Source organism: Dermacentor albipictus, chromosome 9, assembly GCF_038994185.2.
Source record: "Dermacentor albipictus isolate Rhodes 1998 colony chromosome 9, USDA_Dalb.pri_finalv2, whole genome shotgun sequence".
Classification (NCBI taxonomy): Eukaryota; Metazoa; Arthropoda; class Arachnida; order Ixodida; family Ixodidae; genus Dermacentor; species Dermacentor albipictus.
Genome location: NC_091829.1, coordinates 62,401,047 through 62,422,876, shown reverse-complemented (window position 1 = coordinate 62,422,876; position 21,830 = coordinate 62,401,047). Strand labels below are relative to the sequence as shown.

At 47.6% G+C, this 21,830-nt stretch overlaps 1 protein-coding gene across 1 annotated transcript; it reads left to right on the top strand.

Moving 5' to 3' along the window:
- The first annotated feature begins 1,307 nt into the window (after window positions 1-1,307).
- Window positions 1,308-18,937, top strand: LOC135919779 (zinc finger protein 239-like). Its single transcript, XM_070526166.1, has 4 exons — window positions 1,308-1,560; window positions 8,774-8,904; window positions 11,823-11,949; window positions 17,388-18,937. The coding sequence occupies exons 1-4, from the start codon at window positions 1,439-1,441 to the stop codon at window positions 17,968-17,970; spliced, it is 963 nt and encodes a 320-aa protein (XP_070382267.1). The 5' UTR covers window positions 1,308-1,438; the 3' UTR covers window positions 17,971-18,937.
- The last annotated feature ends 2,893 nt before the right edge of the window (window positions 18,938-21,830 follow it).

Sequence of the window (21,830 nt, the reverse complement as noted above, 5' to 3'; positions counted from 1 at the left end):
GTACAATAAAACAAAGTGAGCGCCCCCCGTCAGGCGATAAGAATTATGTGCTTCATTGGAACATAGCCTGAGAGTCGGAAGAATTATCACATTTGGTAATCATACGCTAATTAGGGCTAACTTATTTTGTATACCTCCTACACTTTCACGAGCTCTTACAGGAGCAACAATTCCTCCCCTGCAAGCTGGGCGCTTCATTTTGACAAGAGCGTAAAATAAAAGTAATGATAACGTCACAAGAACGATTTTTCTTTTTGGAAGTGAGGGTTAGTTCGTCTAAATGATTTGGTAGAAAGATAGAAAGGCTAATCGGGGTGTCTCAACGTTTTCTACGCCGACGCCGAGGTCAGTCCGCTCAACGGAACGGTCACGGCGGCTGCCATGACGGAGGACGGACGCGTTAACATTTCTGCCTCTATCAAAACAGCGTGCACCCATGTGGCTGAGGGGGTCGCATTAGTACTAGCAGTGGCGCATGCGACTGCGGACTCTACCATTACAGAAATCTGCACCGATTCCCAAAGTGGATACCGTTACTTCCTTCAAGGCGTAGCACCTAAGACGGTCACACACATATTAAAAAGCATTCCTTCGCTTCCCCACCAGGTATGTGTCACGTGCGTACCAGAGCATGAGTGCGTCTCCGGGGACGAGCGCGTTAATGCACATGTCCGAGGTCTTTCCCTCCGGACGCTGGACGACCACTCACCCAACCCAATAGAAAAACCAGGAGAGGGGATCTGCACCCACCACCATATTACCCCTTACCATTCCCTTACCGCCCATGAGAGTTCAATCTGGGGCCAGATCCAGACCAAACCATTTATTTCTCTATATCTGGCAAATTTATTTTACCCTGCTCTCCATAATCCACAATGTACCACCTGCCGAGCGCCCCGGGCACATCTTTTCCACTGTTTGTTGATCTGCCGCAAGCGCAGGGTGGTAGAGCCTATTCCCAGCCCTTCCCTTTCCTCTTGGGAGGACGCTCTTCGGGAATATTACTCGGATGACCAGCTCTGGCTGGTGGACAGTGCTTGCCTAATTATGTCGGCGAGGTGGTTCCCAGACGTCTAGGCGGCCAACCACTATGACATAGATCAAATAAAGTTTTATCCATCCATCCATCCTAACGCCACGTGAACGCTACTTTCTTTTTGGAAGTGAGGGTTTGTTCGTTTAAATGATTTGGCGGAAATATAGAAAGGGTTATCGGGGTGCCTCTGTTAGCATTCAAAGATTTGCAGATTAGCCTTAAACTAGCGGCGCACTCTATTGTCTCGTTTTTACAAGATATGCGATTTCATTTTAGTCTGAATCCCGAAGTGCCGAAACCGTTATTTGCGTTCCTTCTGGGCGCCCGGGGAGCATGCGCGGTGATTCAACATCACGCAGTGGCGAAATCGTACCAGACCGTTAAAACGTCGTAACACAAGGCATGGCTGAACAAAGAAGCAACGAATACATGCCTCCTGTGTTCAGCTTCATGGACAAAACAACCCCGAGTGCAAGACGTGACGATACCCAGGACGTTTCATCTACTTGGCGTGCCTACACAACGTGAGCTTCACCCCTTGTAAAGCTTTCATTGACTGCTGTCACTCGCAGTCGCGACGCAGAATGAAGACGTTAACCGTCTTTGTTGACTGCCGACTTCAGCTTTAATATCGGTGACTCTCTTAAATATAAACGCGTCGTTGAACGGGTGGTGAGAAAGTATTGTCAAGTTCAGCGCAAATTCACCTGTTTAGCGCTTTGGACAAGACTTGTTACAAGGTGCAGCGAGTTTATTTAGCAAGGAAAATAACTTTCGTGTGCCGGATTAATCCACTACACACACCCCACTTCGTACTGTAAATCAACGTCCCGGGTACAATGCCGGATGTGACCACCGTATTTCGATGAAAGCGCACTGCAAAAAGGCTCGCGTTTACCTGCATTCAGGTGCTCGTCAAAGAAGCCCTAGGTGGTGGTGAAAATTTAAGCGCAGTACCTAAAGGGAACCTGAAGAGTCTGTCGAATTCAATAAGACGCTCATATACGGATGCGGGAACCTTATAAACCATGAAGGAAAAATTTTGGGGCGATTTTTCTCTTTGGAGCGACGCAATCGTCAGTTAAAATTGCGATGTAGCTCCGCCCCCCGTCGAGCGCCACGCGCTGCTGCTGACGCTGACGATGCGAGTGGAGACCGAAAACCGCGGCTTAGTGGCGTCAACACTGGTGTTCCACTCCTTCGCAGTCTCCGCGACAGTGCCTGACCAGGCTTATTTCTCCGTGCGCGCCGTCCTAATCCACTTCGCTCGACCCTACATTCCTTTATATTTGTGTATATAGGAGTGGTAGTTGACGTGCGTAGCATCAATTGAACTTGTAGGCCGATCAAGCCGGCATTCTGTGCAGCCTACGCTTGCACGAACACTAGCGGCCGCGCCGATGTTCCGATGCTCCATTAGTTCCTGCAAGACAAGAAGCTTTCAGCTAAGTGGGAGGCTGCTGTGAAGCGAAACAACTTCAAGCGCTCAAGAACAAGTGTGCTGCTCTAACCACTTCCGTGACGATTACTACCGGAGTTTATCAATAATGCGTGCTTTGGTTTCTCCTAACAAAAATTGTTAGCACGCTGAACGGAAGGTGCATGTTTATCGCCCACCCTTGACGCAGGTTTCATCGCCAAGCACCGCGAATTTTCTATTCGCACGTGTTGTGAAACATCCTGCATGGAGCTACCATAACACAGTGCAAGCGTAAAGTTTTCATGTGTTGGAAAGCCTGCTCACGCCAACACGCTGCGCTCCCCCTTCTCTCGCACACATAAGAAACCTACCATCTCACGTAGCCGACGGAATTCGCTGGTTACGAGTAGCGTGCGGATGGCGCCCCGATGAAGGTTCTATGCTACACGGGCTACAACAGCCGGTAAACTTTTCCCGCGTTTAAACAGTTTGTGTAGATTGCCGACAGCTTTGGGGCAGCCCACAAATGCTGAAGATCGCATCACCGCTTACGTTCTACGAGGAGGCATGCAGGAACATAACACTACAGTAGTTTGCCCGGAAACGTACTCACTGGAACGCTGAATGCAGCTTAGCAAAAAACATACTCGCCAAAGAACATTTACAACACAAGGAGATACTAACACTACGCTTTCGTTCGCGTGCAAAGCAGTGCTTGCACTAGCATTTTCTGCTTCTTGGAGAGGCCGGCTCTTTGGAATCGGCTCATACATGTAGTATGTACAAGTATGTACGTACGTGTGGTATGTACAAGTATAAACCCCTTACAAGTGATCTTGCACGCGGCAGCGCTGCAAGCGGGGCGATGGCTGTCGCGTTCACTCGTCGTCTGCAAGCCGAACCATTGTTGACGTCACGAGGCGCTCAACCAATCACAGGCGGAAACGAGGCGCGCGAGCTGGGCGTGTCTGCTGCTGCATTTTCGTCGAAATAAAATATGCTTGCGCTTTCTTTCATTCAATTTCGATGCGATATTCGAATTCAGAGGTTTGAAAACCACTGCGTACTGCTCTTCACTCATTTTTTCTGCAAAACCTTTCAGCTTCCCTTTAAGTGCGATAAATCATTCTCGGACCCATAGACTCTTCGTAAACACCAGTTCACTCACACTGACGAGAGGCCCATATCTGCCACAAATGTACTAAAACATTCAAAAGCAAACAAGCTCTCAAACGTCATCTCAAGTTGAATTGTAAATACCGAGCTTTCGTTTACGATAAATGTAATCCATCCTACATAGACGTGCACGTGGCTGTACATAAGCATAATCGGAGCACAACAACGCGCAGTGCATTCAAACTAGGAGGTAGCCATGAAGCTATGACACTTACGCCAATCGCGCTATGTAAACGAGTTTCTCGCGTCACCTTTACTGTCCAACACGTTCCTGCCATGTATATGCGTGCTCTGAAGCAGCTCCGGACGCGGCACGCAAGGTAGTGACAGGAAAACGGTGTAAAAGTGTGAGAAACAAAATACATTTCGCTTTGAAACCAACGGACTGCACATGACAGGTGTCCTAAATGCGCAACACCTTCGTCAAATGTCAACTCGTTAAAGAATGACTTCTTCCCTTGCAGACTATAATGTGTGGTGGGACAAGAGGCGCCTGGAAAGCACGCCCACGGATTTCGATGACACACTCTTTCCAGACGCATACTCGCAGTCTGCCCAGAATCGGGCCAGGAAACATCAATACCCTTAAGAAATATCAGCGGGTTTGCGGCCCCATGGGGATTTCAACCCCTTATCTCTCGCGTACGAGTTGGGTCCATTACGCTTGAATCATTTGGTAGAGCTAATGAGGTGTACAGCAGGGAAATTTGCAGCGGTTTCCTTTGTGATTGCTGTCTACGGCACTTTTGCGACAACTAGCTTGGGCCATAAAGATTTTGATACGAAACGGCAACAGTCTCTATTCCCGGAACTTTAGGCGTCATATATGTTTGTACGTCTTCATAAGGACATCTTGCACAAAATACACGTCACACATTTTTACATGTGTTGCCGAGCACTATATCTGAACGAAATAGCCGTAGAGTAATGACGTAGGCGTGAAATCGTTCACGGAGACCGAAAATGGCTATGCACATGTAGTTTCAGCGTACAGATACTCCACAACACGCCCGGTCGTAGCTCATGACTCATTGCTCTAACCGATCATCCGAGAAGCTACCGATATGATTATAGCGAAGAAAAAGTGGTGCGTCTCTGGCTTGATCTTTAAGCCGAAGGCAGGAGCCTGGCGCGAAGCTAGTTGGCATCCTTCCCAAAGAAAGGTGTTTTGGTCCGCAGGTCAGTAGTGTTCAACGACCTTAATGCACTTAACCGTCAATGGCGATCACTTGTTCGCTGATTCAACAAAAAAAGAAGCATGATGAAAAACATGCACACTGGCAAAGAAATGAGGGAAAGGACGCAAGAACATCGCCACCGCCCGATCATGCTGCCCTCGTTTGCCACGCCCCTTCAAAGATCTGTAACAAGCCGATCCCGGTTTCAGAGGAAAAGCTCCGGAACTGAATATGTATGTATGAAGGGGAATCAGACCGTCCTGGACCCCATTATTTATTACCCAAAATAATGTACATAAAGGTAATTACAAGTAATCGTAGCATTGTACGTACTTTACACCACTTTTCAAACTTTTCCATATAGTCCGTACAATAGTTCGGACATTTGTCGCATCACAGCACTACATTTGAGACGCCTCTCTGTTCAGGAAGCGACGTGCGCGGCCTCCCTGAACGCTCATTATCATGCAGGCCTTCATGGCTTTTTGCGAACTCGCAACACCGCCACCTCACACTTCTCAAAGCGACACACTGTTCCACATATGTGGTCTGCACTTCCCTGTGGATTTCGATGGGCGTTCTCCATTTGCATCATAGAAGACGAAGCATACTTTCCTGGTCGTACACCGTGGACGTGTGAAGCACAACCGCCCTCTTCAAGAACCGACAGCAGCGCCGTGTCCCGGAGCTACCGGCAGATTAAGGTTGGGCCGGTACAAAAAAGGTTTACCGCTGGGAATGGATTTGTTCACTTGTCATTTACAGCCCTCATTTGGATAAAAAAAATAATGCAAAATACTTTCTGATTCGCCCTCGTAAAAACATTGGGTCGGCTTCTGTTCATTTCATGTATCCACTAAAGGCGCCACCACTGCCAACATGGGAAGCCTTAGAACTTCTGATCGAAAGAACCAGTATTAAGCACATGTTTGGGTCTACGGTAAATGGATGGGCGAGGGCTTTCCTTAAACTTGCTTTTATGATTTGGTGTCAATATAGGGGTCACTGGGGTCACTGGGGCACCTTCCCTTTCTAGTATTCGAATATTACCACATTAGCGTCGACATAGTGGCGCACTCTATTGTGCGTGCATTTTTTTTTTCAGATGGGGTTTACGATTTCATTCGAGCTGCCCAAATGCCCAACGAGTTATTGGTTCCCTTTCATCCTTGCCACAGACTGCGCATGCGCGAACATTCAACAACATCCTGTCTCCGAAAGACGCTAGTAATCCGGAGCGTCAGCATCAGCCATGGCTGAAGAACGAAACGGTGGACACGCGCCTCCCGCGTTTACCTTCATAGACGAAGCAACCCCGGGTACAAGCCGTGAAGGCGGCGAGGGTGCTTCAGGCACTTTGGACGATTACACTAAGGGAGTATTGCCGGTTTTAAAATTTTCGTTCGATACTGTCAGCATCAGAAACAACCTGGAATAAAGGCTTTAACAGCTATACATTTGTTCCCGCAACGAAGTGGGCGTTTTCGAGGAAAAGTTACAGGCAGCGTAGCTGCGGCAGTTTATGGTCATGGTAAAGAGAAGCGCCTCTACAGGGTTGCAAATGTTTTAGAGCGCAGCTCTTTGGCGTCTGTTCCTGGGTTTCGCGTCGTCGTCGGCGTTGTCGTCGGCCTCGTAACCAGCTCCGCCCCCCTTTCATCCCCCCAGCGCCAGCAGCGACCGACTGATACCGCTGGATGCCGCTGACGCCGCTAGAGAGTCAAGATAACGTGACTGCATCGAACACCGTCGCCGCCATGCAGAAAGAGGACGAAAAGGTCCCCCCCCCCCTTTTCTTGTGTGGCGGATAGGGTGCTCTTGAGTTGCCGACGCGCCGGTTATTTCACGTAGGCCCCGGCACGTCGACGAATACGTGACCACCTTCCCACGGCTAGACCTGGTTCTTAGCGCTGCGGAAGCGAGGGTATCATATTGTTTGTGTCGGCATCGGCGGCGTTGTCCCTGAAACCAACTCCGCAGCTGGGGTTGACTCACTATCGGCGTCAGCGGCATCAGTCCGTCGCTGCTATCTCTTCCCTCCTCCCTTTATCGTGTTGTCCGCTTGCTGCGCGCGCTTCTGCCCCCATCGTTTGCCGCTGACGCCGATAGCAGCGGCATCAGCAGCGACTGACTGATGCCGCTGACGCCGATAGTGAGTCAACCCCAGCTGCGGAGTTTCCTCTTCCTGCGAGTCTCCGGTTGTCAAAGCGCCGGCTCGAACTTAATTCCTTTCTTCGCTCCTCCTCCGATGCAACCCCTGTGCGGTGGCAATCAGAGAGCCAGATCGGTGGCGGCGGATCTGTATATGTGCACCGCCCGAGCCGAAATTGCCGCTGCCGTTCGCCACTGCGAAATTATCTGCCAGTTCTTTCTGAGCCATGAGCGAGACGACCGATGGAAGTCCTCCGTCTGCTGCTGCTGCTGCTGCTAAACGAGCTGCCAGAGCAGAGGCCCAGCGCCGTCGCCGTCAGAATCCAGAGGTGCGTGCGGCCGAAGCAGAAGCTTACCGTCGCCGCCGTCAAGATGATCCAGGAGTACGCGTCGCCGAAGCAGAGGCTAAGCGCCGCCGCCGAGAAGACCCTGCCGTTCGCACCGCCGAAGCGGAGGCTCATCGCCGCCGTCGAGAGCAACCAGCAGTAATACGTGTGAAAAATTAAAAAAAAATTCTGTGATAGCGCATACATGTGTTGCTCGATTTCTTTGCCTCAATCTATCGAAAAGGTGAAGCAGCTTATTTGCTGCGCTCAAATTTTGCATTAGGAAGTAACGTAATCGTCGGTAATTTTTTTAACGGAGTGTAAATGTATGTAGATTGCGTTTGATCACCATATCAAATACTTGTAGCTGTAGCCCATTGTCTGGGATGTTACGCTGCTTAGCTCGAAACAGGGTTCATGTTCCAGGTGCGATGGTCTTTCATCAGTGATTGTGAAATGCAAGAACGGTCGCATACTTACATTTAAGTTTACATTACAGAAACTCAGGCGGCTAAATTTATTTCCGAGATCCCTCTAAGCCGCTTTCGTAGCGAGATCGCGCTTTTAAAATGTGAAAGACAAAGATATAAATTAATAGAACAGTACGTCGCACTTTCTTTAGCGTTCGAGTGAACGTACTTAAGGAGGCTCACAAAACAGAGCACAAATAGTACAATTTGCTCAAAACGCCAATAAATAGTATGACCAAGTTGGCACATTTCCTTGCAAATTTTTGCTGTTACATGTTTTTCAAGATGTACAAAAGGAGCGATTGAAGGAAAATGGCATACGGATTTGAAATGAACGCTTTGTTTAACTTTTCGGCATGTTCGGGACAATAGGAAAGCACCTCCTGGATGCCGTGATGGCCACGTCGTTTTGGCGCAACCACGAACAAGCCGCGTTGACAGAGTGAGCGAGGAGATCGTGAAATTACGAGAACAGTTGCCGACCGCAAATATTAAGAAGCGTGGTCGCAGTCAGGCAGAGCTGTTGCGAACGTAGTTGGGAGACCAACTCGGCCGAGTGGTATAGCTAAGCTGACGTAGCCTAGCTAACCCTAACATAACATTGCCCTACCTAAAGCGTAAAATCAAGCTCTCGCGCGCTGTTCCCTCACGCCGCTCATGCCATGGCCATCCTGTCGGAATGTGTATGACGAGCGCTTTCGATTTGACTCGCATGACGTCGTGGCGCTATACGCACCTAGTCTAAAATGGGCGCCTCGGTGGGGATGTCAGTACAAGATTATCTCACAATCTTGCAGCGTAGCACTTTCTTACCCTGGTTCTAGCATCATTTGTTGCTGTCACATACTTCTTGCTTGATGTCGTGATTTAAGCAATTGCGCAATTTAATAGTGTGCCGTTCGCCCTATGCCAGCCAGCAAGTGATAATATTGATAAAACGATTCCTTACAGGTATTGCCTTCACCACGAAAAGAGCGGTTTCCTTGTTCCAACTTTTGTTTTCCAAAAACATTCTTCAGATGTCTTCTGCTCTACCTGGAAGCACAGAGTCAAATGCCAATACGTATGCCTGATCCTGCGATTTGTGACAGATACATCAATGACGCGTGGAAGGCGTTGAGCAGCCGGAACGATGCCAGCGACGTCAGTGGTATGTACGCCATGGTCTTTAACCATCGATACCACGCACAAGATGCCTAACAACCCACACAGGAGGCAGCATTTCAAGCGATCATGACGGCGGTGCATTCATTGGTCATACGGGCACCATACTAACGTCACCGGGTCGGTTGCTGGTTATGCAGTCAGTGTAAAATTCATGCCGATGAATTGAGTGCTTATAGAGACAACACTACGCATATTCTGCATGCCTCAAGTTTCGAATGAATTCATTCGTAATAGCAATCGAAGCTTCTCCGTTTGTCTTGGATTTTGTGTTGTAATGTGGTCGGAGTACCAAGCTTTGCAATGCGCAGCAAGCCAACCGCGTGTTTCATTTTCCCCGTTCAATGCATGCTACAGGAACCTGTCTTATAAGGGCCCTTTGACGGGACCCATTACAAAATTAATTTACACGCTGGAAATCGCCAAGGCGCCGTCAAAGGAGCGTTTTGGTAATCTAATTTTTCGAATGCATTCATTATGGGAGAGGATAGATGACATCACTCTTTCCTGCTACTGCCCCATCAGCAGGCGAGAGCCACTCTCTACAGACACTCTCTCCCTCTGCCTGGAATGGCGTCCTCTATCGGGGTTCCTTCCTTGCCTTCTCCCATACAGGCGGAAAGGCCCTACGTCATGTTCACGTGACGAGCCCCTCCTCCATTCTTTATTTCGATACGCCTTTATCGTATGGCGGACCTGTTTATGCGAATTCCATCACAACCTAATTTCCATGCAGTGGTCGGTGCCCTTGCAAGGTGCTCGCATTGCACAGATGCATTTGTTCGTGGGACCTTGACTGCCTCTCTTAAAGCGCGGCTCCTTCCAGAGGAAGGGCACGTGTCCTGCTGTTGAATATTGCAACTGTTTCATGCCACGCAGCCGCTTATACGTTGAACACGCGGTAGCCACCACTTAATAAATTACGAGCCATGCTTGTGTATTAACAACAGCCACACCTGCTGAAGGGACCTTTAGGGCCGCTCTCTGTCTCTCTTACGGAACACCAGCCACACCTTATTAGTATTCTGGAAAACACGCGGTCATTATATCTAAGGGAGAGTGGCGAGATTGCTGCTGTTACATTGTCCAACGATACTGCCCTCTGAACTTGTGATTCCGCAATTCTTTCCGATCTTATCAGATGCCCGTAACACGCCCCTCACATACGCGCATTGGGTGGCCCATTTTAATCAGTGTGATGGGCCTCCAAGGCGTTTAGTTGATCACAGCCATTTTTTTATAATTAGTTGTTAAACAAGCACTGATAACTGTAAATGCATTCTTAGGAACTGTAGCAGCAGACGTAGATAAAATATATGCATCGGATAGCCAGGCTTTTTAAGCATAGTCCACTATAGGCTGAACCGTGCATCTATCACATCACGGAAAGGTTTTCCTAGCTATTAAAGCTTCACTGCAATTTTTACACTTGTTCCATCACCTTTTCCTTCGTCAACAACCCGATCAGGCTGTCTACTGCTATCAATGAATAGGCGATATGCATAACCAGCAGGTGCAATTCTGACACAACCCGTTCTGTTATACAAGGCAGTCCATACTGAGGTACAATCGTAATGAAAGTGTCAACATGCGGAGTGGTGACATCAGTAGGCAGGCACGCTTTCGCTGCACTACCCAAGCTTTCAAAACAATTTTCATTTGAATTGGAAGCTTCGTCTCTAGGACATTTCAGACTTTCCTACTCGACATGTAAAATGCAGAAATGTTTTGAGGAGCAGCGCTTAGACTGACATGAATGATGTCCGTTGCATTTGAGAATGTTCCAGTGATTATAGTCCGGGGATTATATACTTAGGGCCTGGATGATATGCCGAAATTCTCCGAAATTGTCAACTTTCTAAAAAGTTGAAGCACAACCTCTGCAATTTAGCAACACTAATCCTGAAACAAATATCGCAGTCCGGTTAACCGCAATTTTTAGAATATCTAAAGCGGCCAAGTTTGATTTATGAGTTTACAATATACAGAAATGAGAAGTTTTTTTTTAAAATCCTAGCTATACAATTCTGGTAAACATGAGACCACTGCGTATCATTTTTGTCAATTTACGGGTCATAATAAATGTACCTTCCAGAATAATGATACCATTTTAATTCCTCAATTACTGAGTTGCAGGCTTTATATTCCTGTTTACAAATTTTGTCGCATTCAATACCTTTTATAATCATGTTCACCGTCTAAACAATAACTTCCGTCAACTTCCGGCTTCCGTCAAACACTGAACTTCAATAACTTTGTCTATGGCAGTAACAAGATTTCACTATTTTCTTTTGCATTCGATACCTTGCATTAATGTTGGTGCAGCGTGACCGAGAAAAACAATATCCCTGCTCCCACGTACTCAGAGAGAAGCCTCCACGCTGAAGTTTCCTTTCGCGCGTTACTAACTGTGCAGCTTTACAGTAACGAGAGTGCGTCATTCTTGGAAAAAGGAAGTTTTGCCAAAGCCTGCTTATTGATATTAATATACGTTTCACTGCGACATTAGTGAAGCATGGAACACGCCTCTTGCTGGAAATTGGAAACATAGACTGGAACTTTGTAGCGAAATAAAGATAGTGACCGGTCTTCTTTCGCATAGAAAATGGTCGTGTTCTATTCTGCTGTACTATTTATAGCGTGTTTATTTTGAGAAAAATCAAATCTATAAATCTCATCGTGCTTGTCTCTTACGTCAATGCGAATCTCTTGCGTGCACTTAGCACCGAATTCTGGAATATGGGGAAAAAAAAGCGCCCTGCATACGCCAACTGAGCCGCCGCCTTCCCTACCCCTAAAGCCCAACTAAACCGTTTTGCGTGCCACCATTTATTTCTGATGCTCTTTGAATAACCCCTGCACAGCGGCAAGTGGACGCATCTGCTGTTTTTTTGGGCGGTGCAGATGCCACTGACTGCGGAAGCACCAATTACGCGCCTGTCGTGTCCACCGCCAGTGTCGATGACGCAAGTCCCAGTACGAGCCACGCTGGCAACGGCAACTTATCGGGCACTACGAATGGCACCGCCAGGTGAGCAAACATTTCGAAATATTCGCTGACATAAAAACCCAGCCATTGGGCGAACTGCGACGCCGACCGGGCTCTTCACTTCCGCTTTTGTCCCACTTGAAAAATGGCAAGAATAATCATAACTGTAAAAGCGAAAAAAAACGCCTACTTCAAAGACGCGTGAAGATGTTTCATAGACGCATAAAGACGTTTCAAGGACACCTAAGGATGCATGAGAAACGCGGGACGACGCATAAAGAACGCGCCAAGACAACTCAGGGACGCGCCAAGACGCGTGAAGAGGTTTCAAAGACACGTGAAGAGGTTTCAAAGACACGTGAAGAAGTTTGGAAGACGCGTCAAGAGGTTTCGAAGACGCGTCAAGAGGTTTCAAGGATGCGTGAAGAGGTTTCGAACACGCGTCAAGAGGTCTCAAAGACATGCTAAATTTCAATATCGGACCTCTGTGTACAGGTCCTGCGTTCGACTCCAGCCGTCAGATAATTGTAATGTTATTTATTCCATTACTTATTAGGCACCACAATGTTGAAAGTAATGGGTTTACAAAGTCATGAAGCCGTTTCAAGCCAGAAGTACATCATCATCATCATCAGCCTGGTTACGCCCACTGCAGGGCAAAGGCCTCTCCCATATTTCTCCAACAACCCCCGTCATGTACTACGAAGTCATTTAGAAGTATTTAGAAGTACAAAGTATAGGCAAATCCATGTACCTCCCATAATTATCATGGTGCTCCACCACTCCCATTGCAGCTCCCGTAGAAACTAGCGCCAGTTCTCCCTGCTGGTTCTAGTATGAAACTATGGCAACAAGGAGGAAAACAGCAAACGGCGCAATCTTGACGCTACAGCTCGCCCGATATTCCGTCCTGTTTACGCGCTGCAATATGCGGCATGGTTGAAGCCTCATTGCCCGCATACTCACACATCTTACGGAGTTCATATGGATAGTGAGGAGCAAGATGTTAATCTAAATAAAGGCTCATAAAAGGTAATAGTGTAACTAAGTTTAGCGAGGGAATGTAGCGTGTGCAAAAAAAATTTTGCTCTAGAGCGACAGAACGGGCTGCGGCAGATTGGCCGGGACTCTTGAAAAATGACTTCTTTGTTTTCGAAATGGATACGTGTGCGTATGTCCGCCATGAACAATCCCTAAATGACCGGCGACGCTGTTTTGTTGGGCGAACTTTGAGATCATAGGCCGAACATGTTCCACAATGTCGCGATAGTTACAGGGAACCAATCCATGGCTTAATACAGCGAAGCTGCATACCTCTACCGTTCAAGAAAATTTTGTGTCGTTGTAAGCAAAGTACACCCCACACGTGGGATGAACCAGGAGATTGTGCTTAACCGCCCCGAACCCAGGCGGAGGTGAAGCAGGGGTTAAGCACTCCCCGTACGTGGGCCGTTTCCGAAGATGGTGCACTACCCGCCCGATCCGTTGGGAGGTGAAGTTCGCCATTAAGGAGCCCACATAGAGAGCTTCGCTTGCCATCCTTCTTCACCGAGTGGAAGGGCACAGAGTTTTTGTTAGATTCAGGGCTACTTGCTGCATGCGCGGAGTAGTATTTGGCGTCCCTGTTTTTACCGTCATGGTGTTCACATTGAATAAGGTAAGAGAACTGACGCAAAGTGTGTGCTTGCTAACCTTGAGCGAAGGCCCCGGTCTTAAGAAGAATCTCGGACATATCTCATACAGTGTATACCCTCGGGCATGCATCCTAGGAAAATGTGTATTCATAAGAGCGCTGCGTTGGCGACTCTTGGAACACTCATAAGTTGTGCAAGTTTACTTTTTTTACTTGAAGACAAATAACAGTAGGCACTTAGGAGCGCGATCTTTATTGCTTTCGAAACACAAGCTATGCAGCGATTACACCAGCGATTACACGCGAACTGACGATAGTACGAAACGAGCGCTCATGCTGAGACCAGATGGTGGTACAAAACTAGCGGTCGGGCGGGTCCGCATGATACCTGTTTCCCGCGCCACGCCACTGAAGGGGCCCGTCCAACACCTTCTAGAGAACTTGAGGCCTTCTGGCTGTGCAGCCTCCCCTTGAGCTACGTCACAAAAAGAGGCCCACTAGAAGTTCCGTGCAGCGTGCTACGAAGCTACGAGCGGCGCACCTGCGTTGAAAATGAGACGCAGAAGATTGAGTGGGTGACGACGGCGGATAACAATTCGATTAGTTCCGGGAACCCTTCCGCTCCTTGGATAGCTTCAGGTCTAGAAAAGTCCTGGCGTGCTGCGACATGCTTCCGAGCGCACTCTTTTTTCTGGACGTGAACCGTGCTTGTAGTCCGATTGCGCTGCGATTGCGGTCCGGCAAGCCTTCATTACCGCGGAATGTGGATTACGTTCATGCCAGGATATGAGTAATAAGTGTAGCGTGCCCAATTTCTGCAGCAATTAGAAATTGGGGGCGGAAAATAGTGCGTTCTTGTTTCCGCAGGTCAATGACAGAATATTGGGTGCGAATACTAAGGCAAAGAAGAGAAAAGCTGGAATTCTGCAAAATAACACACCTGTTTCTTTGTAAATAGTTCCAAGAATGTTTTGTACCTGCATTGCTAAACTCATTTTGGGTGTTGTAAATATGAGGACTGCGATGCTGTGCTGTAAGCCAACTTATTTGTTTAGAGCCTAATCTAGCCTGGAATAAATACACGTGTCCCGAATGTGAAGAAGGCCACACCAATGAAGTTGTCATTAGACATGTGTTATGGTGCAGTGCTAACATTTTCTCGCAGAACTTTTGTGGCCGCATGAACGGCAAACCCTATGTCACCGACGATAACTAAAAGCAAAGAAACTACTCAGAAGAAGAGGGCTCCCTGTCATCATTTACCCGAAAGTAGTTCTCAGTCCTAAGGCTGAAACCTTTCATTTTTTTATAGGCGGGCTTTTTAATAATGCTGAAGTGAATAGTCTTGCATAAATAAAATGATCTTGAAACAGCCTCTGTTCTCTTTGAGCCATCTGCTCAACTATGCCTAAAAATATATATATAGTAACTGCGTTCTGGTTAACCTTTCCCATAAAGCTGCGAACCCTTCATTCCCGCCGGCCTCTTCTCCGCGACATCACTCTCCGAGCGCTCATGCACGGCCGCTCGATGCAAAGCAAGGTGCGGCCAGCTACGTCGCACAGCGGACAATAGGCGGGCGCGTCTAGGCCGAGTTTACAGTTGCGACCGCTTTTCTTGGTGAGGGCGCCACCGCTCGGGGACACTTCCGCAACTTTGCGCAGGGGCTAAGCGGGCGTTGGTTCTCGCGTCAGAACGCGTTTGCCTCGTGCGATATGCATTCATCTCGCGATTTTTCGCGTGCGTATGTGCGAGCAAGTTTGCCCGTGCTTGCTGTGCTTTGTTAAGGCTCTTCCGTCTCGGTGTGTGCCGTAGCCAGCCTCGTTCATGTGGTGCGATGCCGCGCAACTGTTGTGCCCCACTCTGTGACACAAATGCCAAAAAGGACCTGACTGTGAAATATCACGAGTTCCCCTGCGATTGGAGTGTCGAGAAGCTGAAAAATATCTCTCGCCAAGGCGTGTCAGGCAACTCAACAGGCTGATAGCAAATATGGACAACAGAGGCTTGACATACCCTAAAATGGAAGTTAGGCTTTGCCAGCAGACTTGAATTTTCGTTCAGCGGGTCATGAAGACAGATGAGATTCAAAAAAGCAGCAATATGTGCCACCTGTTGATAACAGCATTACTACCACATTTCACACAGTATCGGCAGTTAATGTGTGGGCAGCTTTACAAAATATTCTTGAGTTAGTTGCTGCGGCCCCTCTTAGCCAACTGGGCTGGGAATGTTGTTCATTAGTGGAGCTACTTTTGAGGTTGTCGCATAAACCTCTATCAAGGAAGGTTCCCGATTTGTGAATACCAGCCAATATATTGTTCCTTGCTTATGACAATCCAATAAATGCATCAAAGCTGCTGGCGGAAGCATTTTTCGCACTTTTCTTAGCTGCACTTGTAAACTTCCGACAGATTCACCTGTATTGAATTGTTTTTTTCTATTAATGACAAATGTGGGCACGCGGCATGTAGCCAGATATTTTTAACAGGGCCTGAGGTGATTTTGATGCCAAGCATAATGGGTATGGGTGAGGCGTTAAAAGGGGCGCACTTCTTCGGTAAGCTCCAGCATCACTCAATATGCTTCGTCTTGATGACAAACATCTACTGATAATTATTTCCAATGATAAGCGTTTTTATTCCATCTAAGTTAGTTTGCAATACTTGAGAAACTCGGTACAAGTTCTCCCTATGTAAACATTTTATATTGCGTATATACGTGTGCACGGGAAGTGAATGAAAGTACTGATAGATAGCTTCAAGCAGAACCTCTCGGTGGAAGTGCATTAACCGGTCGTACATCGCATGGGCAACCGTCACGAATAGCTTTCAGGCGTATTATATATAGAATAGCTTTCCACCCCTGTGACAATCTGTTGGCGCTTGTGGCATAATCAGCACTTCTAACGACAACCTAAATATTTTATCTGCAATTTCCAAGTATAAAACGCATTAATTACGCCTTGATTAGAGTGGAGATCGCGCGTGCCGACGCACCTGTGAAAGTGCGCTCTATCAGCAGCCATCCCCGAGCAGTGGCGCCGCAACGGGCGGGCGAAGAACTTGGCCCGACATGCCGTTCAGGCGCCACCCAGCGGGCAGCACGCTGTGTGGCCCCGCACCCCGCATCGAGTGGCCGTGGCTCAGGCCTTCTCTTGTCTAGGTGGTGTTGGCCCGTCTCATTGGTCTCCGCTTTTCACAGCTTGCGTCTTTAATCTGCTGCTCCGCTTTCGCTCTTTCAACTTTAGCTTTGTACTCGCTCGCATGCTTACGCCACCGACGACGCCGCAGGAACGGGTTATCAAGAGCTGCGATATAAAAGGTAGAGGTATTTTAGCTGAAGCAAAGTAGTCTATTGTGTTGCCGAATGCCTCTCAATGGAGAGCGCGTTTCTGCACTTTTGCCAGAATGCTTCTACTGAGCGTGTTGAAGAACCAACAGACGTATTTTCACTACTTAACCGGCTACGTCTTTTTATCTAACCATCAATGCCAGACATTTCCACTCACCTGCACCTGTTACATGTAGTCTATATGTGATGTATGCCTAAAGCAAAGTTTTTGTGTAGCTTGTAACTCGAACGAAGATGGTTCTTATTTTCAAGTTTTGCATCGTCAACCGGTGCACCGGTCTGCAGTGCAACAATGCACCAGTGTACAATTTGGCGAATCTAGAGTCAAAATCTAGCTCTAAAAATAAATGTAGCAAGTTAGCGCACAGATTGGACCAATCGCATCACCTTTAACTCGCGCTTTAGTATAGCGACCTCTCCACTTGCAAATTCTGTTTTTGTTTGTCACGTAACAAGCCGGCCATTTTGACCACCATCATCCGTATATTTCCAGGAATGCTACTGGAACCAGAGGAAGGGAACAGCAAGAGTCCTGCGCTGTCTCTGGCGAGGATTTCAGCAGACCCGATGCATTACCCGGCCACGCCAACGGACCCACGGGCGATAAAGTCCCAATTTGCACAAATTGCAATCAATCGTCTGAGCAGAAGTCGAAGGGGAAATGCGAAACATGTGGCAAACTGATAAGACGGGCTCGCAATCTAGCTGCAAATAACCGCACACATACAGGCGAGAGGCGCTACAACTGCAAATCATGCGATAAATCGTTCGCGCATAGGCAGACTCTCTATAATCATAAACAGATTCACACAGGAGTGAAACCCCATATCTGCGAAAAATGCACTAAACCATTCAAAAGCAAAAGGGAACTTACCGTTCATCTCAGGTCGCACAGTAGCGACAAGCCTTTCGTTTGCGAAATCTGTAATCGCTCCTTTACGCGCAACGGAAGTCTCAGAAGTCACCGCCAAAGAATTCACGAGGGTAAAATGCCGTATCAGTGCAAGCAGTGCGGATTTCGCTTCGCAAAGAAACAAGGCCTCGACGCACATTTGTGCCAGAATATTGCGTGCTGATTACGTGGAGATGCATTTGAGCTGACTGCACACCTCGAGACACATACGGGTGGTCAGTCGTAAGAGTGGTACTAGTGCGCAGGTGAGGAATAACGGAGGAAAATCGGCAGCGGCTTTTGCATCGCAGCGTAAGACTGAAGCCACGCGAGAAAACAAAGCTGACATTCTCCCATAGGAGTGAGAAACTAAACGAATAGTGGGAAGATACCATATTCTTTCAATGTTTTAAAATGGCTGAGTAAAATGCACGATGTAAACGATGCCATCTGGTATTTTAGAAATTACGACACAAGACTTCGTCGCCGGAAGTATTTGGGGTGCCTCAATATCCAAAGAATGGTGCGGGTACTGGCCAGCTCTCGTTGTTGGCATACCTGCACGTGTTTCTTGAGAACGTAGCTGTAGCGAGCTTATTTTAGGACAAACACTAATGGGCTGCAAGTTTGCGTTTAGTGTAACTAGAGGGTAGAAATGTCCGCTTAAAATTCTTGACTCATGTTGTGAGAAATTATTTTCGCAAGCGTTCCGTGAGTGGTTTAATAAATAAGCACTAATGGACCCCCTACTTCACGATTTTGGAGTGTGGATAGAAGGGAACAACTCTCATTAGGAAGCATTTAAAAAAAGGCACTGTTTTCCTGTCAACTAAAAAGCGTCAGCCATTAATTAAGGTCATTAGGCCCTTTCGCCTTCCAGACAGCTTCACGACAGTGTGTAGGCAAATTGTAAGCATGGGAAAATTTATTTCCTTTACGTTTTGTTCAATGCATTGACTCTTTTAGTTCCGTTTTTCTCTCTCGTATTCATAGCGAATATCTTTCTTCTATACCATAAACTAAGCCTATGATAGGGGTGAGACTCTTAGGTTTAAATCATTTGGAGCTTCACCATAAGTTTTCCCACTACGAAAATTTTTGTTATTTTTTTAATATGGTGGAACCTGCCAGTTTTAAAGCGCAATTCTATGTCCACTCTCAAGTCATCTCCTTTTACTTGCACTCCACTCTAATTACAGCTGTGAAATATTTTAGCCTAGTGTGACAAACGTATCCCCGCGAGCAATGAGAGGACGATTGAGATAAAGTTTTTAGTTATATTAGTGACCCGTGAACTTCTGCATCTTCTTCAATTGAACGCTTTTCACGGTATGACAAATCTTAAGCTAAAGCTCAAGGCATGAGGCACCAGCATGTATCAGAACATTCTGCAACATTATCGTCAATTCTATCTTTTTCCTATCGTGTAGTCCACCATTTCGTAATCAAATTGCACGTGCAACGTGAATACAGTTTTACAACATTGAAGGCACGCGAGCACCAACGATTAGGTTTGAATCTTCTAGGAATAATGTGAGAATAGCCGACCCTCTTTAATGGCAAATCATCCCTTCGACGATCGACTCATCTTTCTGCCCGAATGTAACTTTTGTTGGTTCAGGTTAGCCCAATAAACTCTTTCCTGACTGGCGGTTCTTGTTACTCTGTTGTTCACCGTCGCTACAACGTGGTATCTCGTAGAGGGGCTTAGTTGTGAACTCATAAACCCTGCCAGCCATGAAAATAACGTGGACATCGTCATGAACCAGCGGGCTAGCCATAGGCTACAACTACTGCCAGTGTGCGGACGTCTACTCTAGAAGACTGACAATCCCCGTTTCACCTAGAGCGATATGTGCTGCAAAAGCCTAGGGCGCCATCGATCTGCCCAGGATTATCGATTAAAGACAGGGAAAGCTGGCTCGAAATGTACGCAAGAATTCCTACGTGTAAGTATTGAAAGTGTGAAGACCTACGGCAAAATTTGCTGTCATTGCTAGACACGGCAAGGACGCTTAACAACGCGGGAGCCATTTCGCAACGCTTTTCTCCTAACATTCACCATTGTCGTGCGCAGGGAGCAGGCCGAAGTGCCGCTAAGATTTCCTGTGCGGCTACCAACTGAGAACATCTAAATCTTCACAACGGAAATGGACCGCCGGTTAAGCCTCGTTGACGCAGACGTGTTAGAACAGAAAGCGGCCGAGGTCATCGTGAAATTTCTAACGGAAGCCACGGGCATCGATAAGGCGGTGAAACTGTGGACTTGGCAACATAGGCAGCGGCCATAGTTTGCAGGATGATTTCACCTCTGATGACCAGTTGTACGGTTTAGACGTAGTTGAAGGGACGAACTACCCATCGCAGGCATCCAGTTGTAAGGGTTGCAGTCGGGAATGAATTATATGGTAGCTGGCCAATGCTGTCGTCAGACTCACCCACGCTTGGGATGTGGTTGTAGGGAGGAACTTGCTCTTATCGCGTCGCGAACTAGAAGTACAGGATTTAATTATTATTTTGCATTGAAACAGGAGATACCGTTCAACAGCCTAGCATAACTGCAAAAAGGAACACGAAGCGCACGGCACACAGCACCAGAGCACAAAGATCCAAGCTCCAAGTACACCGCTTGTCGAACACACAGCTGCTTAAAACCGCTGTCTTCCCTAGATCCCTAGGTGAGGGAAAACTGCTGTCCAACCTTCGCCTAATCGGACCGTCCACAGTCGTTGGAGGCGTAGTCGACCAGCCTTAGGGGGAGGGCTCACGCACTCACGTACACACTTTTTATTCCAAGAACCCAACGAGATTAGCGGTTCCTCGTAGCCAGATTGTCCCGCTTCACCCCAGCCGGTGCCTCTTAATTCGAGAGCTGACTTCTGACGTAGCCGCCACTAGTGTCAGCAGAGTGTGACAAATCCTGGGGCCGCAGGAAAAACGCACCACAAAACACCCTTTTCCGAGAAGCTCTCTCGCTGCAAATAGATCATGAAGGCGACAGCGAACCAAGTAACAATACACAGTCCATCAAACGTGGCTTGACCTGCAGGCGCCGTCGACTAGACGAAGGAGGCGTATGGTTGATTAACTTTGTTGTGGTCTCCAGTTCCCCGAAGGAAGCGCGTGGCCGGTTAACCTAGCTGGCGTCACCGGTTCTCCGAAGGACGCCACCCCAGCAGAACGATAGAAAATACTGCAGCTGGCCGAGAAAGGCTCGCAGGTCAGTACCCCAACTGGCCGATCATAACAGCACCTAATGCTTTCGCGGTGGTGAAAAATAAAAGCACTAGTCTCCGACAAGCTGCGAAAGACCACCAGAACCGTTGAACGCGTAGAACTGCGTAAGATGTTCTGTTCGACGCAGCCTGAAGTAGTCTTTATTGTTGACATGGTGCGAAAGAAAATACAGTAGCCATTTGGAGTTCATAAATTGCCACAGCTCAAGCCACGAGTAATGGCCTAGATCATTGTTTTCAGCCGTCCGCGTCGCCCTTCGCGCCGGCACCCGACCACTGCACGCCCTGCTGCCACTGCTAAGAAGTCGGACAGGTATATTGCCGATGCCCATATTGTGAGATGGGATTTTAAACATTTTGCCATTGAGAAAGATATAGGTAAAAAATAGACAATCCCGTAGGGCCCTGCGGCCGATATACTGCACGGCCGCCAGGGCCCCCAGTGGCTGGTCAGACCGCCAATTTTGTCTTCAGAGATTTATTACACGTGGTTTATCTCTGTTTTGCTTTCGGTTTTGGTAGCAATGCTTTCGATTCTGATTTACCTTTGCGGGTGAAAATGTTCAAGTACGTCGCCTATTGTGAAGCGCAAAAGCTTTAATATTTCATTTCTATGCATGCCCGACATTTCGACGCAATAATCCTGCAGATCGCCACTTATTCTACTTAAAAAGCCGCCAAGCTTTTCACAGAACCTTAGGAAGGCTGAATGGGCTCATGCAGGCTGGAAAACTAATGCAATCAGACTTCTCATTATTGAAATTATTTCGTCATTTTTAAGGCGCTTTTCTCAGTTCCATGCGTTACG